Source organism: Hemitrygon akajei, chromosome 7 (assembly GCF_048418815.1).
Source record: "Hemitrygon akajei chromosome 7, sHemAka1.3, whole genome shotgun sequence".
Classification (NCBI taxonomy): domain Eukaryota; kingdom Metazoa; phylum Chordata; class Chondrichthyes; order Myliobatiformes; family Dasyatidae; genus Hemitrygon; species Hemitrygon akajei.
The window spans coordinates 177451568-177465676 of NC_133130.1; the positions used below are offsets into that span (position 1 = coordinate 177451568).

General features: G+C 42.1%; 1 protein-coding gene across 2 annotated transcripts in view; it reads left to right on the plus strand.

Moving 5' to 3' along the window:
• The window catches only part of LOC140731212 (carboxypeptidase M-like), a 33599-nt gene that overhangs the window by 16734 nt on the left and 2756 nt on the right, over positions 1–14109 (plus strand). For both annotated transcript variants that reach the window (XM_073052688.1, XM_073052687.1), the window contains 2 exons: positions 5759–5914; positions 9029–9181. In XM_073052688.1, coding sequence (XP_072908789.1) covers positions 5759–5914; positions 9029–9181 — 309 coding nt within the window. The remainder of the gene's footprint in view (positions 1–5758; positions 5915–9028; positions 9182–14109) is intronic.

The following is a 14109-nucleotide window of genomic DNA, read 5'->3' on the forward strand; positions in this document are numbered from 1 at the left end:
CATAGTCGCAGGGTGCAAGATGCAGGCAGGAATTAGCATACACTGAACGGCACAACCAAGTTACAGGAATTGTGTACAGGAACATCTGCACTGAGTTTGGATTGGACACTCCCAAATACAAATGGGAAACACCCAAGAAGGTAGTGGAGAATGACAGAGCTAAGATCCCGTAGGGCCTCCAAATACAGACTGATAAGCAGGTCACGGGCAACCAACCAGACCTAGTAACACTGGACAAAGAACAGAAGAAAGCAATAGCAATAGGCAATCCTGAATGATAGTAACATCAGGAAGAAGGAATATGAAAAGCTGAAGAAATAACAGGAAAAAGCAGATAGAAAGGATGTGGAAGGTTAAAGCCAGGGTAATCCCAGTGGTGAGAGAAGCACTTGGAGCTGTGACTCCTGGACTGGGAGAATGGCTTCAACAAATCTTGAGAAGAACATCTGAGATCTCAGTCCAGGAGAGTGTACTACTAGGAACTCCAGAGATAATCCTCAAGCTACCTGGCCTCTGGTGGAGGACCTGAGATTGAGGGAAAAATACACAGACACACCACCCATAAAGGGTGAGAAAAAATATACATATATTGAGATGTATTCTATGTTGAGTTCAAGTTTACAGCTGAGCAGGGAGGAGTGTTGTGTATTTAATATTTCAGTACTATTTGAGTAATATTATAAATGTATTGTTTGATTAAGCATTCTTTGTTTAAATAATTTGTTACAGTTTGATTGTAATAGTACATGAATGGGATATAACATTACGCCAGCATGTCCTTTGCTTCACTTAAAGTGTAAACAAAGCTAGGACAAGTTCTCCTGGGCTCCTGTCTTTTTGCTTTCAATTAGTTTTATGTTTTAGAGTTAAAAAGCAACAGTGCCCATGATGCTGCAGGTAATCCACAAGTTTCAAAACCTACGTACCTAACTCTGAATCTGGATTCTTGACTTTCTCATCAGGAAATGACAATCAGAGTGGATTGGAAATTTACATCTCCTCTTCACTGACAATATACACAGGCACACCTCAAGGATGTGTACTTAGCCAACTGCTCTACTCTCTTTACACCCATGACTGTATGACTAGGCAGAGCTCAAATGCCATCTATAAATTCACCAATGACACAATCTTTAATGGTGATGAGGAGGCATACAGGACTGAGGTAGATCAGCTAGTTGAGTGGTGTCGCATCAACCACCTGGCACTTAATGTCAGTAAGACCAAGGAATTGATTGCGGACTTCAGGAAGGGGAAGTTGAGGGAACACACACACCAGTCCTAATTGAGAATTCAGCCATGAAAAGAGTGAACAGCTTTAAGCTCCTGGGCATCAACATCTCACAGGATCTATCCTAGGCCCAACATATTGACGCAATCATGAAGAAAGCACACCAGTGGCTCTTCATAAAGAGTTTGAGAAGATTTGGTATGTCTCCAAAGACTCTAACAAATTTCTACAGATATACCATAGAGAGCGTTCTGACAGGTTGTGTCACCACCTATTAAAGAGATTCCAACACACAGGATATTTTAAAAGCAAGATGGCACATCCATGCCTTTACACGAGAAGTTAAAGCCAACATAAAAGCCAAAGAAAGGGCATATAATAGAGCAAAAATTAGTGGAAAGTTTGAGAATTGGGAAGATTTTAAAAACCAACAGAAGGCAACTAAAAAAGTCATCAAGAAGGTAAAGATGAAATATGAAAGTAAGCTAGCCAGTAATGTTAAAGAGGATATCAAAAGTTTCTTCAGATACATTAAATGTAAAAGAGAGGCAAGGGTGGATTTTGGACCGCTGGAAAAAGATGCTGGAGAGGTAGTAATGGGGGACAAGGAAATGGCGGATGAACTGAATAAGTACTTTGCATCAGTCTTCACTGTGGAAGACACTAGCAGCATGGAGGAAGCTCCAGATGTCAGGGGTAATGAAGTGTATGAAGTTACCATTGCTAGAGAGAAGATTCTTGGGAAACTGGAAAGACTGAAGATAGATGTCACCTGGACCAGATGGTGTACACCCCAGGATCTGAAAGAGGTGGCTGAAAAGATCATGGAGGCATTAGTAATGATCTTTCAAAAATCACTAGATTCTGGAATGGTCCTGAAAAACTGGAAAATTGTAAATGTCACTCCACTCTTCAAGAAGGGGGAGAGGCAGAAGGAAACTATAGACCAGTTGGTTTGGCCTCTGTGGCTGGGAAGATGTTGAAATCAATTATTAACGATGAGGTCTCAGGGTACTTGGAGGCATGTGATAAAATAGGCTGTAGTCAGCATGGTTTCTTCATGGGAAAATTTTGCCTGACAAATCTGTTGGAATTCTTTGAAGAAATAAAAAAGCAGGATTGACAAAGGAAAATCAGATGATGTTGTGTACTTGCATTTTCAGAAGGCCTTTGACAAGGTGCCACACCTGAGGCTGCCTAACAAGCTACAAGTCCATGGTATTACAGGGAAGATTCCAGCATGGATAAAGCAGTGGCTGATTGGCATGAGGCAAAGAGTGGAAATAAAGGGAGACTTTCCTGATTGGCTGCTAGTGCCTTGTGGTGTTCCACAGGAGTGTGTGTTGGGACCGATTCTTTTTATGTTATATGTCAATGATCTGGATGATGGAATTGATGGCTTTGTTGCAAAGTTCGCAGGTGATGCAAAGATAGGTAGAGGGGCATGTAGTTTTGAGGAAGTAGAGAGGCTACAGAAGGACAGACAGATTAGGAGAATGGGTAAAGAAGTAGCTGATGGAATACAGTGTTGGGAAGTATATGGTCATGTACTTTGGTAGAAGAAATGAAAGGGTTGACTATTTTCTAAATGGAAATAAAATACAAAAAACTGAAGCACAAGAGGACTTGGAAATCCTTGTGCAGGATTCCCTAAAGGTTAATTTCAGTCTGAGGTGAGAAAGGCAAATGCAATGTTAGCATTCATTTGAAGAGGACTAGAATATAAAAGCAATGATGTAATGTTGAGACTTTTTAAAGCAGTGGCGAGGCCTTACTTGAGCAGTTTTGGGCCCCTAATCTTAGAAAGGATATACTGAATCAGGAGATGGTTCAAAGGAGGTTCACGAAAATGATTCCAGGATTGAACGTTTGTCATATGAATAGCATTCGATGGCTCTGGGCCTGTATTACCTAAAATTCAGAAGAATGTGGAGTGACCTCATTGAAACCTATCGAATGATGAAAGGCCTTGATAGAGTTGATGTGCAGAGGATGTTTTCTATGGTGGAGGAGTTGAAGACTACAGGACACAGCCTTAGAATAGAGGGGCGTCCTTTTAGAATGGAGATGAGAAGGAATTTCTTTAGCCAGAGAGTGGTGAATCTATAGAATTTGTTGGACCTAAGAGGAAAATTGAATCAGCCATGATGAAATGGTGGGGCAGACTCGATGGGCCAAATGGCCTAATTCTGCTCCTATACCTTTTGGCCTTATGATCAGAAAAAGCTGCAGAGGTTTGTAGACTCAGTCAGCTCCATCATGGGCACTAGCCTCCCCAGCATCAAGGACATCGTTGAAAGGTGATGCCTTTCAAGAAGACAGCATCCATTATTAAGGATCCTCAACATCGAGAACATGCCCTCTTCTCATTACTACCACCAGGGAGGAAGTACAGAAACCTGAGGGCATACACTCAAAGTTCAAAGTATGTATACTTTATACAACCTTGAAATTCGAAAGGATCTGGCTGATTTGCACCTCAAACCAATTTACTCGCCTGAACTCCATGCCCTGATCTGTAACGTGAATCCCTCTGTCTCTGTCACAAGAGAGTCTGATCAATAAATAGAGAAGAGTCCTGACGAAAGGTCTCAGCCCAAAACGTCGACAGTGCTTCTCCCTATAGATGCTGCCTGGCCTGCTGCGTTCCACCAGCATTTTGTGTCTGTTGCTTGAATTTCCAGCATCTGCAGATTTCCTCGTGTAAGCCACAGAGTCTGTGGTTTATGCATTTGTGGTAATAAACTTCATGCCTACCAGCTTGACATGAAAGAACCAAGCAGGCAGCTAGAGTGGAGAGGAGTAAACAAAGGAAGGGGGCTGAGGCAAGTGGAGAGAGGGCAAGGAAGGTGGAGTTGAGGGAGCGGCAGGCTCGAAGAGGGTGTAGGCAGAAGCACGTGCATATGTGAGAAGAATGTCTTTGTGTGGTTACAGTCTGTGCACCTTCATTGTCTTGGAATTCATTGCCATGGGAAAAAAGACCTCAAGGCTGTTGTTGTAACCACGTACAAAGGACCCTTCATGTCAAAAGAAATGTTGTACATGCATTTTCCACCCTTAGCTTTAGTAGACGAAGACCATCTTCAACCCTGAGGGACTGCCACTCATTCATCAAATATCCCTCACATCCTTAAGAAGGAGCAGAGATTTAGTTGCCTGCTTGTGTTTAAGAAGCATTCTGGAGTACACATTCCACAGAGTCTGACTGAGCCTGTACTGCTGCAGGGGTTATTTATTTTGGATGAGACAATATACCTTGGCCACCTCTTCTTCAGAAGATCCAAGGAAGACAGTCAAGTCCGTTACATGTACTAATATTTATTCATTACTCATTATAATTATTTGTTCACACATCTCCATGTCTGAGGCACACTGCTATGTGCAAATTTGCTGCTGCATTTACAATGGTGACCCAGTAATTATAGATAGGAATTATTTTAGTCTATCTGTAAATAAAGGCTCATTATGAAATGTGAGCATTGAATGGAATGTTGATAGATTACTTCCTTATTGAGAAATGGAACCTGATTTGTCCTTCATCCAATGGTCAAACATATTCACTGACTGGATGTTGTAACCTTTGGAGATTTACATCAAGCTCTCATAATGTAGCAATTATCACGTTCCAGATGATAATTATGGCCAACACTGATACAATAGGCTGAATGGTCTATTTCTGGTCCATACACTTTCTGTGATAAATACTATCTGGTGTAAATAAACTGACTGGCTGATCCTACACTGGTATGATTTTGTCAGCGTAACACGCACAAAATGCTGGAGGAACTCGGCAGGTCAGGCAGCATCTATGGAGAGGAATAAACAGTCTGGGCCAGTCCTATTGAAAGGTCTTGACCCAAAACATTAGTTGTTTAGTGCTCCCTATAGATGCCGGCTGACTTGCAGAACTCCTGCAGCAGTTTGTATGTGTGTTGCTCAAGATTTCCAGCATCTGCAGAATCCCTTATGTTTATTGTTTTATCCGTGAAGCCCTTTGTTCAGCTGAATCAAATTTGACTGCACTGCGATGTTATTTACTTTGGGTGAAAGTGTGTGTCTCTTGTTCTCTTGCCAAAATCGAATCTGCTTCTATTCTCAGAAAGTTCTGAAAGAAGTTTAATTTTCACTATGACAAAAACTTCAAAATTCAAGATTGTCATTTTTCAGTACATGAGTGTAAAGGAGAACAAAATGATTGTTACTCCAGATACAATGCAGCATAAAAAAACATAAAGAACACAATTAAAGAAACACAATAAATTTAACTATAAAAATAATCCTAAAAAACCGCAATGTACAAGTAACTGTTACACACATACATTGATTGTATGTACATTCAGTGATGCGATGTGATGTGGATGTAGTGGTGGTGGGGGCTGGTGGAAGTGTTGATGGCTTGGAGAAATTAACTCTAGTTGTCCTGGCGTGGGTGCTGCATAACCTCTTCCCTGAAAGGAGTGGGACAAATAGTCACATCCATAAGCCCAGTAATTAATATTAAATACTTCTTTTCATTATTCTTCACAGGTAACAATAGCTACACTCCAAGTCCAGATGATGATGTATTTAAATACTTGGCCAAAGTATATTCCTTCAACCATAACATGATGTATAAGGGAAATCTATGTAAAATGAAATTCATGGATGGAGTGATAAATGGAGCTAAGTGGTACAGCATCACAGGCAAGTTATTCAAAGTACATTTATTATCAAAGTATGTATATTATATATAACCTTGAAATTCGTCTTCTTACAGGCAGCCACAAAAACAATGAAACCCATTAGAACCCATTAAACCCAATTTGAGAAAAAAGAACAATTCATGCAAACAATAAAAATTAAGCAAATAATCCTCGGAACTAAAGTTTGTGAAAGTGAGCCCACACTCACTTTGCACAGACACTATGTAATTTATGTAGAATGCCTGATCATAGGCACAGTTGTGGAACACATCTGTTTATTTTAAATTTTTACAGTTTTGTCGGTATGATGAATTAGCACATCTCTTGTATCATACTTCAGAATGATAGGGTTAGGGAATCAAGAAAGATTTAGAAAGCCAATATCAATCGATTCCCATGATTCTACCTACCGATTCCCACACTATCTTGAGTATATCTCTTTCCACCCTGTCTCCTGTAAAAACGCTATTCCCTTTTCTCAGTTCATTCATCTTCACCGCATCTGTTCCCAGGACAAGGCTTTCCTTTCCAGGACATCTGAAATGTCCTCCTTTTCCAAAGAACGGGGTTTCCCTTCCTCCACTTTCCTTACCAGCATCCCCTCCATTTCCTGGACATCCACATTTACTCCATCTTCCCACCGCCTTAACAGGCATAGAGTTCCTACTGTCTTCACCTACCGCCCCATGAGCCTCCACATCCAGCGCATCATTCTCCACAACTCTCACCATCTTTAATGGGTTCCTACCACCAAACACATCTTTACCTCCCTCCCCCTGCCCTAACTCTCCACTTTCCACAGGGACCTTTCACTCTGTGAATCCCTTGTTGATTCACCCGATCCCCGCTAATCACCCACCTTGCAATTATCCCTGCAAGTGACAAAAATACTATTCTTGCTCCCTTATCTCCATTCAGGACCCCAAGCAGTCCTTCCAGGTGAGGCAACACTTCACCTGCAAATCTGTTGGGGTTTCTGTTGTATCTGGTGCTCCAGACGCGGCCTCCTTTACACTGGTGAGACACAACATAGATTGGAGGACTGCTTTGTCATGCACCTTCACCCCATCCACCAAATACAGAATTTCCCAGTGGCCAACTATTTTAATTCCTATCCCCACTCGCGTTCCAAACTGTCTGTCCAGAGCTTCCTCGTTTGTCATGAAGCCACTCGCAGAGTGGAGGAGCAGCAACTCATATTCTGCCAAGGTAGCCTTTAACCTGATGGCATGAATATCTAGTTCTCCTTCCTGTAATTTTTCCGCACCCCTTTCCTCTTCTTCTATTCCCCAGTTTGGCTTCTCCTCACCTGCCTATCACTTCCCCTGGTGCTCCTCCTCCCTCCTCCTTCCCTTTCTCCTATGGTCCTTCATCTTCAGCCCTTCACCTTTCCCACCCACCTGGCTTCACCTATCACCTTCTAGCAAGTCCTCCTTCCCCTTCTCCACTTTTTATTCTGGCATCTTCTCATTTCCTTTCCAGACCTGAAGAAGGGCCTCGGCCCAAAATGTCAACTGTTTATTCCTTTCCATAAATGCTGTCTGACCTGCTGTGTTCCTCCAGCTTTTTGTGTGCGTTGCTCTGGATTTCCAGCATTTGCAGAAGCTCTTGGTTTATCATTTGTGGTAACCAAAATTTGTATTTGGAGAACAAAGCTGATCCTTGATATTTGATCCTTGACCTTTGATCCCTGATTCTTGATCCTAAACCTAAAATGAGTGGATTCTCATGGACACTCATTAGGTCACGAGTTTTTTTCAGGAAGATGGTCTGCTCTGGCATTTACGATTTCCAGATTGAGTTTGCACTGAAACTGTCTAAAATGACCCAACAAGTCACTCATTTCAAGGAAAAATAAGGATAAGCAAAAAAATGGTAGTTTTGTCAGTGACCTCCATCTCCATGAAATAATGAGAAGCTGTTTTAGATAATGTAATTATTATTTTTTAAAATCCATTTAGAAAGGTGCATCTTTAAATTGTATAGAGCTTATTTTCAGTCTGCTTTCACCTTTATTTTGTTTTAACCAACGTTTACTGTGCTGCTATACAGCAGTTGTAGGGTGGGTCTGAGTGTTCAGTGTTTAATTGCCCTTTGAGAAAATAGTTGACCACGGTCCCAAACTTACTGATGAGTATCTACAACGTTAATTTTGTTAGTATCATTCCATTCAGCAGTCGGTACCTACCTAATATCACCCCTGTTCTCCCAATATCTTGGTTTTAGCCAGTTCTGAGGCCTAGTGCTGGTAATTTGGTGCTTGAGATTTGTCTAAGTGAACTGGTAATTTAAGATGATGGATGAGATGAAGCAATGTGCTTTACTATGCCCTTCTATGACATTTTGTGCACTAAAACCTCAGATTCATTTGTCACATGTATATCAAAACACACAGTGAAATGAATCATTTACGTTAACAACCAACTCAACCCAAGGATGCGCTGGGAGCAGCCTGTGAGTGTCACTACACATTCCAGCGCTAACTTGGCATGCCCGCAGTGCTTGGTAGAACGACAGCAACATACCAACAACAGTAAAAACAGGTCCCTTTCCCCACTCTCATCCACCCACTCATACACAGACAGTCCTCCAACCCCAGGACAAGACACCCCTGGGCCTCCTGCTTCCAGTGGACTCCCTAGACTCACAGACTAATTGTTTAGGCCATCAGGCCTCAGCTTCTGGACAATTTAGGGAGACAGTGCACAATGCCATCAAAACAAACCATCAAACAGGATAGTGACAGCTGCCAACAATGGAGTCTTTCACAAAAGAGCACGGCAATGATGAGCATGGACCACAAACAGCTAGTGCTCAGAGAGGTGAGGAGTTCAAGATCGCACAATTGTACCTGATGCATTGGTTCTGTCTAAAGAGAGATAAAGGTGATTCCCAATTTCAGTGGCACTGTGAAAAAGAATTACAAAATAGGTTCAATCTTGGAGCTTGCCAACTCCCTGATTTTCCAATATTCACTTACCTGGCTGAAAATCGCATCTTATAAGCTACTATCTGATTTTAATAAAGTGTATAGTTCAAAGCAGTGAGTGTGTGAAGATTCATTTGTGCTGACTTCAGATATGCCAGGCTGATAGTTTTCACTATCTGTCACTAGGTGGAATGCAAGACTACAACTATGTGTGGGGCCAGTGCTTTGAGGTGACAATTGAAGTGTCATGTTGCAAGTACCCACCAGCTTCACAACTGCCACGCTTCTGGGAACAGAACAAAGTCGCACTCATTGTCTTCGTCAGGCAAGCCCATCTAGGTACATGTTCATCCAGATAGTTACAATTCTCAGAGGATGGGGAGGAGAGAGGGAGTAGGTTATTGAAAACAATGGCTTTTGTTAATGTCTCCCAATGGGAAAATTCTCCTGTTTTTTTTCTGTTCAGGGATAATAACGAGTGTGAAATTGTGGCCAATCTGCTGGCAGGTGAACTTGGGTGAAAATGCAAAGAAACAACTTCAATTACTATGGCACCATTAGTACAGTAAAACATCTCATGAAGCTGTAGAGGGGGTTATCACTTGGCCTCCCACTAATGCTATGTTAGTTAGAAAATCAATCAGATTTGCTCTGAAACTTATTGAATATTGAAAGACCTAGATAGGGTGGACATGGAGAGGACATTTCCTATAGTGGGGGAGTTTAGGACCAGAGGGCACAGTCTTAGAATACAAGGATGTCCCTTTGGAACAGAGATGAGGAGGAGCTACTTTAGCAAGAGGCTAAAGTGAAATTTCCAGTGAAATTCATTGTGACAGATGGCTGTGGATTTCCTTCTCAAAGGTCAAAGATCAAGGGGTTCATTTATTTTCAAAGTATACATCTCTGAATTTTTTCTTCTCCAGATAGCAATGAAACCAATATAGGAAAGAATGGCAGCACAATCATCAACCCACAGATCCCTCTTCCCTGTACAGAAAAATGAACAAAAATGGAACAGGCACATCGATACCCAATTCCCCCTCCCCTGCACACAAAAATATCAAGAAAGATTGGGCGAAAAACACAGAATACAAAAAAAAGAGTAAGACCAAAAAAAGTTCACAGTCCAAGTTCACATCCAAAATGTAGAAAGGCTGGACAACATTCTCCCTCTCTGTAGCAGAGCAATCTCACCAATGAGAAAAAGGCAGTCTCCCCTATCCATGGTAGAGTGATTTCACCAGCAATAAAAAGGCAGAGAGCTGATGTTTCAATCTCCCTCATTGCTTTAATCTGTGAACAATGGAAGCTGTAATCAGCGAACATCAGCTCGCAACCTTCTCGCCACAAGGTTCTCGCACACTGCTCTGCCTCCTGGACTCCCCTCAGAGATTGCAGAGCTCTGAATCACCCAAACCATCTCCAAACTGCAAATCACAAGCTCCAGCAATTCCAGAATCACATTCATGACAAAAAAACAAACATAAAGGATATAAAAGAAGTGAAATATAAGGTTTTGTGATCTATCCAGAAATTGTTGACTGAAGGAGCATTGTACACAAGGTGCCATCTTGACCAGAAGATGTTCCACTTTAAGTGTTCTCTTGCATTTCTCTTAGTGCTCAAATATCTCATTTGTTCCTACCTGCCTATATCTACTAAGCAGCTCCTTCTTTTTCTTAACCAGGGCCTCAATAGCTTTCAAAAGCCAAGATTCCCTAAATCTGTTATCCATTCTGACAGGAACATACAAACTCCATACTCTCAAATTTTCACTTTTGAAGGCAACCCACTTACCAAGTACACCTTTGCCAGAAAACAATCTGTTCCAATCTTGCAAGATCCTTTCAAAATAGGCCTTTTTTCCAATTTACAATCTCAATCTACAGACCAGACCTATCTTTTTCCATAATTACCTTGAAACTAATGGTATTATGATCACCAGATGCAAAGTGTACCTCTACACAAACTTTTGTCACCTGCCCCGTCTCATTGTCTAATAGGAGATCAAGTATCACACTCTCTCTAGTTGGGACTTCTATGTACTGATTAAGGAAACTTTCCTGAACACATTTTACAAATTCTTTCCTATCTAGTCCTTTTACAGTATGGGAGTCCCAGTCAATATGTGTAAAGTTAAAAATCACCTACTATTACAACCTTATGTTTCTTGCAACAGTCTGTGACCTCTGTACAAATTGGCCTCTCTAAATCCTGCAGACTGTTGGGTGGACTATAATGTAATCCTATTAATGTGGTCATACTTTTCTTGTTCCTCAGTTCTACCCATAAAGTCTCACTAGATAAGCTCTCCAAGTCTGTCCTGACTGCACACTGCAGTGACATTTTTCCTGGCTCGTAATGCCACCCTCCCCCCAATCACTCTCACTCTATCACATCTAAAGCAACAGGACTCTGGAAACCTGAGCTGCCAGTCCTGCCCTTCCTGCAAGCAAATTGCATTAATGGCTACAATGTCATAATTGCAGGTGTTGATCCAAGCCCTGAGCTCATCTGCCTTCCCACAATAGTCTTTGCATTGAAATTTATGCAACTTGAGACATTAGTTCCACCATGCTGAGCCTTTTGATTCCTGACCTTGTATGTAGGCTTAAGAACATCTTTCTCCACATCCGCTCCACTATCTGTTATTGCACTCTGGTCCCCCCCCATCCCCCTGTAACTCTAGGTTAACATCCCACCCCAACTGTGCAGGTGCAAACCGTCTCTTGTGTACAGGTCCCACCTTCCCTGGAAGAGAGCCCAATGATCTGAAAATCTGAAGTCCTCCCTCCTTCACCAACTCCTTAGCCACTTGTTAAACTATATGATCTTCACTATTTCGGTCCTCACTGGCATGTGGCATGGGTAGCAATCCTGGGGGTCCTGCCCTTTCTGAATTCTCTGAACTCACTTTGCAGGGTCTTGTTGCCCATCCTCCCCATGTCATTGATACTGCTGTGGACCAACCTCTGCTGCTCATCCTCCCACTTCAGAACACTGTGGACTCGATCCGAGATGTTCCTGACCCTGGAACCCAGGAGGCAACAAACCATCCAGAATCTTGTTTTTGTTCACAGAATCTCTTTTCTGTTCCACTAACCAAAGACTTCCCATCACTACAGCTTCCCTCTTCTTCCCTTTCCTTTCAGAGCCACAGAGCCATACTCGGTGCCAGAGACCTGGTAGGTTGCTCCCCCCTCCCAACAGTATCCAAAGTAGTATGCTTATTATTGAAGGGAACGGCCACAGGGATACTCAGCACTGGCTGCCTATTCCCTTTTCCTCTCCTGACAGTCACCCAGCTACCTCCTCCTGCAACTTAGGGATGGCTACCTATCTATCACCTCCTCATTCTCCTGTATCAAGAGGTCACCGAGCTACAACTCCAGTTCGCTCACACGGTCTCTAAGGAGCTGCAGCTTGGTGCACTTTGTGCTGATGTAGTTATCAGGGAGACTGGAGGTCTCCCAATGTTCCCAGATCCCACACAAGGAACATACCACTAACTTTGGACCCATTCTCAGCCCACTAGCTAAGTACTTACAGAAAACGTACTGAAAACTTACTTAGAGCCTACATCTGTGCTTGTGCAAACTTGTTCCCACCCAAGCCTGATAAGCTAAAACTGGACCACTCTAACAATGCCCCACTCCAACAATGACCGCTCAGCTTACGCATCCTTTTGTTTCATTGGTTCAAACAGTGACTCACTTCTGACGAGACTTGCAGTTTTCACATGGTCCCCACTCTGCAAGATGTCACTCAGAGGAACTACTGTGGAGTTTAATGCATCAGAATGTAACTTGACTGCATCTGCCCATTGAATGGTCTTTAACTGGTGATGATTAATTGTTGGTGTCACAATAAATTAGAGACTATGATCAAAACACAAGACCTCCCAGTTGCCTAGCAGAAAGTTTATGACAATGATACAACAATCCAGCTAACATAATTGAATAGTGTGCAGAAGAAACGAACACAGAGAGATCTGGGGATTGATTGGTGGGTTGCATGAATTCTGACATAAGTGTCTCCTTTGTCAGTACCAAATGCTTTAGTCTGAAAGAACTCTCAAGGTGTGACATTTTTTGGTAGATCAAATTGCTGAAATAATTGGTAGGCTCATAAATTTCTGTCTAGGTAGCCTCCAACCTGACAGCATGAACTTTGATTTCTACTTCCTCTCTTTTTTGTTCCTCATTCTCGCTCCCCTCTAACCCTTCCCCTTCTCCTTACATCCCTCTGTTGCCCCTCCTCCTTCCCTTTCTCTCCTGATCCACTGTCCTCTTGTATCAGGTTTCTTCTTGAGCTCTTTACTCTTCCACCTATCAACTCCCAGCTTCTCACTTCATTCCCCTCCCTTCCTTCTCCACCCAACCACCTTCCACCTCACCTGGCTTCACCTATCCAGCTTGCACTCCTCCCCTCCCCACACCTGACTTCTTGCTCCTTCCTTTCCAGTCCTAATGAAGGTCTCGGCCCGAAACGTCAACAGTTTACTCCTCTCCATAGATGCTGTCTGACCTGCTAGGTTCCTCCAGCATTTTTTGCGTGTGTTGCTGTTATTGGAATTAAATAACCAAACAATGTCAAAAGCTGGAAATATAAAATAGAAACAGTAATTATGGAAATAGTTTGGATCTCAGGAAATATCTGTGGAGAAAATAAAGTTAGAGTTAATGTTTCAGTTCAAAATATTTTCATTGGAAAAATTATTGACCTGCAGAATTAGGGCTATTTTACAGAGGTTAATGCCTTTAGTTGGATGTGCACATGAACAGGAAAGGCTTAGAGCTGAGGCTCCCAACCTTATTTATGCCATGGATCAATACTATTTAGCAAAGGCTCTGTAGAGCCCAGGTTGGGAACCCCTGGTAGAGAGAGATGGGCTAAACACGGGCAAATTGGACTAGCTTAGATGGGGCATCCGGTTGGTATGAATGAGCTGGGCTGAAGGGTCTTCTGTTTCACTGCTGTTTAACTCTATGACTCTCTGTCCTAGTATTTAGAGAATAAAAATACCAACTCAAATTTGTAATATGTTGCTGAACTTGGACATCATAATAATGATAACCTGTTATAGATAATTTGTGACTTTCAGCAAAGAATAACAGTTTTTCTATTTGTACCATAATCATCTTTTTTTATATAAGTTTGGAAGATTTGGTTCAGAATATACAGCAAGAATCTGAAAGCAGAAACCTCTTGTTTTGGTGGTTTACCCAATGGCATTCAAATTTTACTGGTGCATGATTAGGATG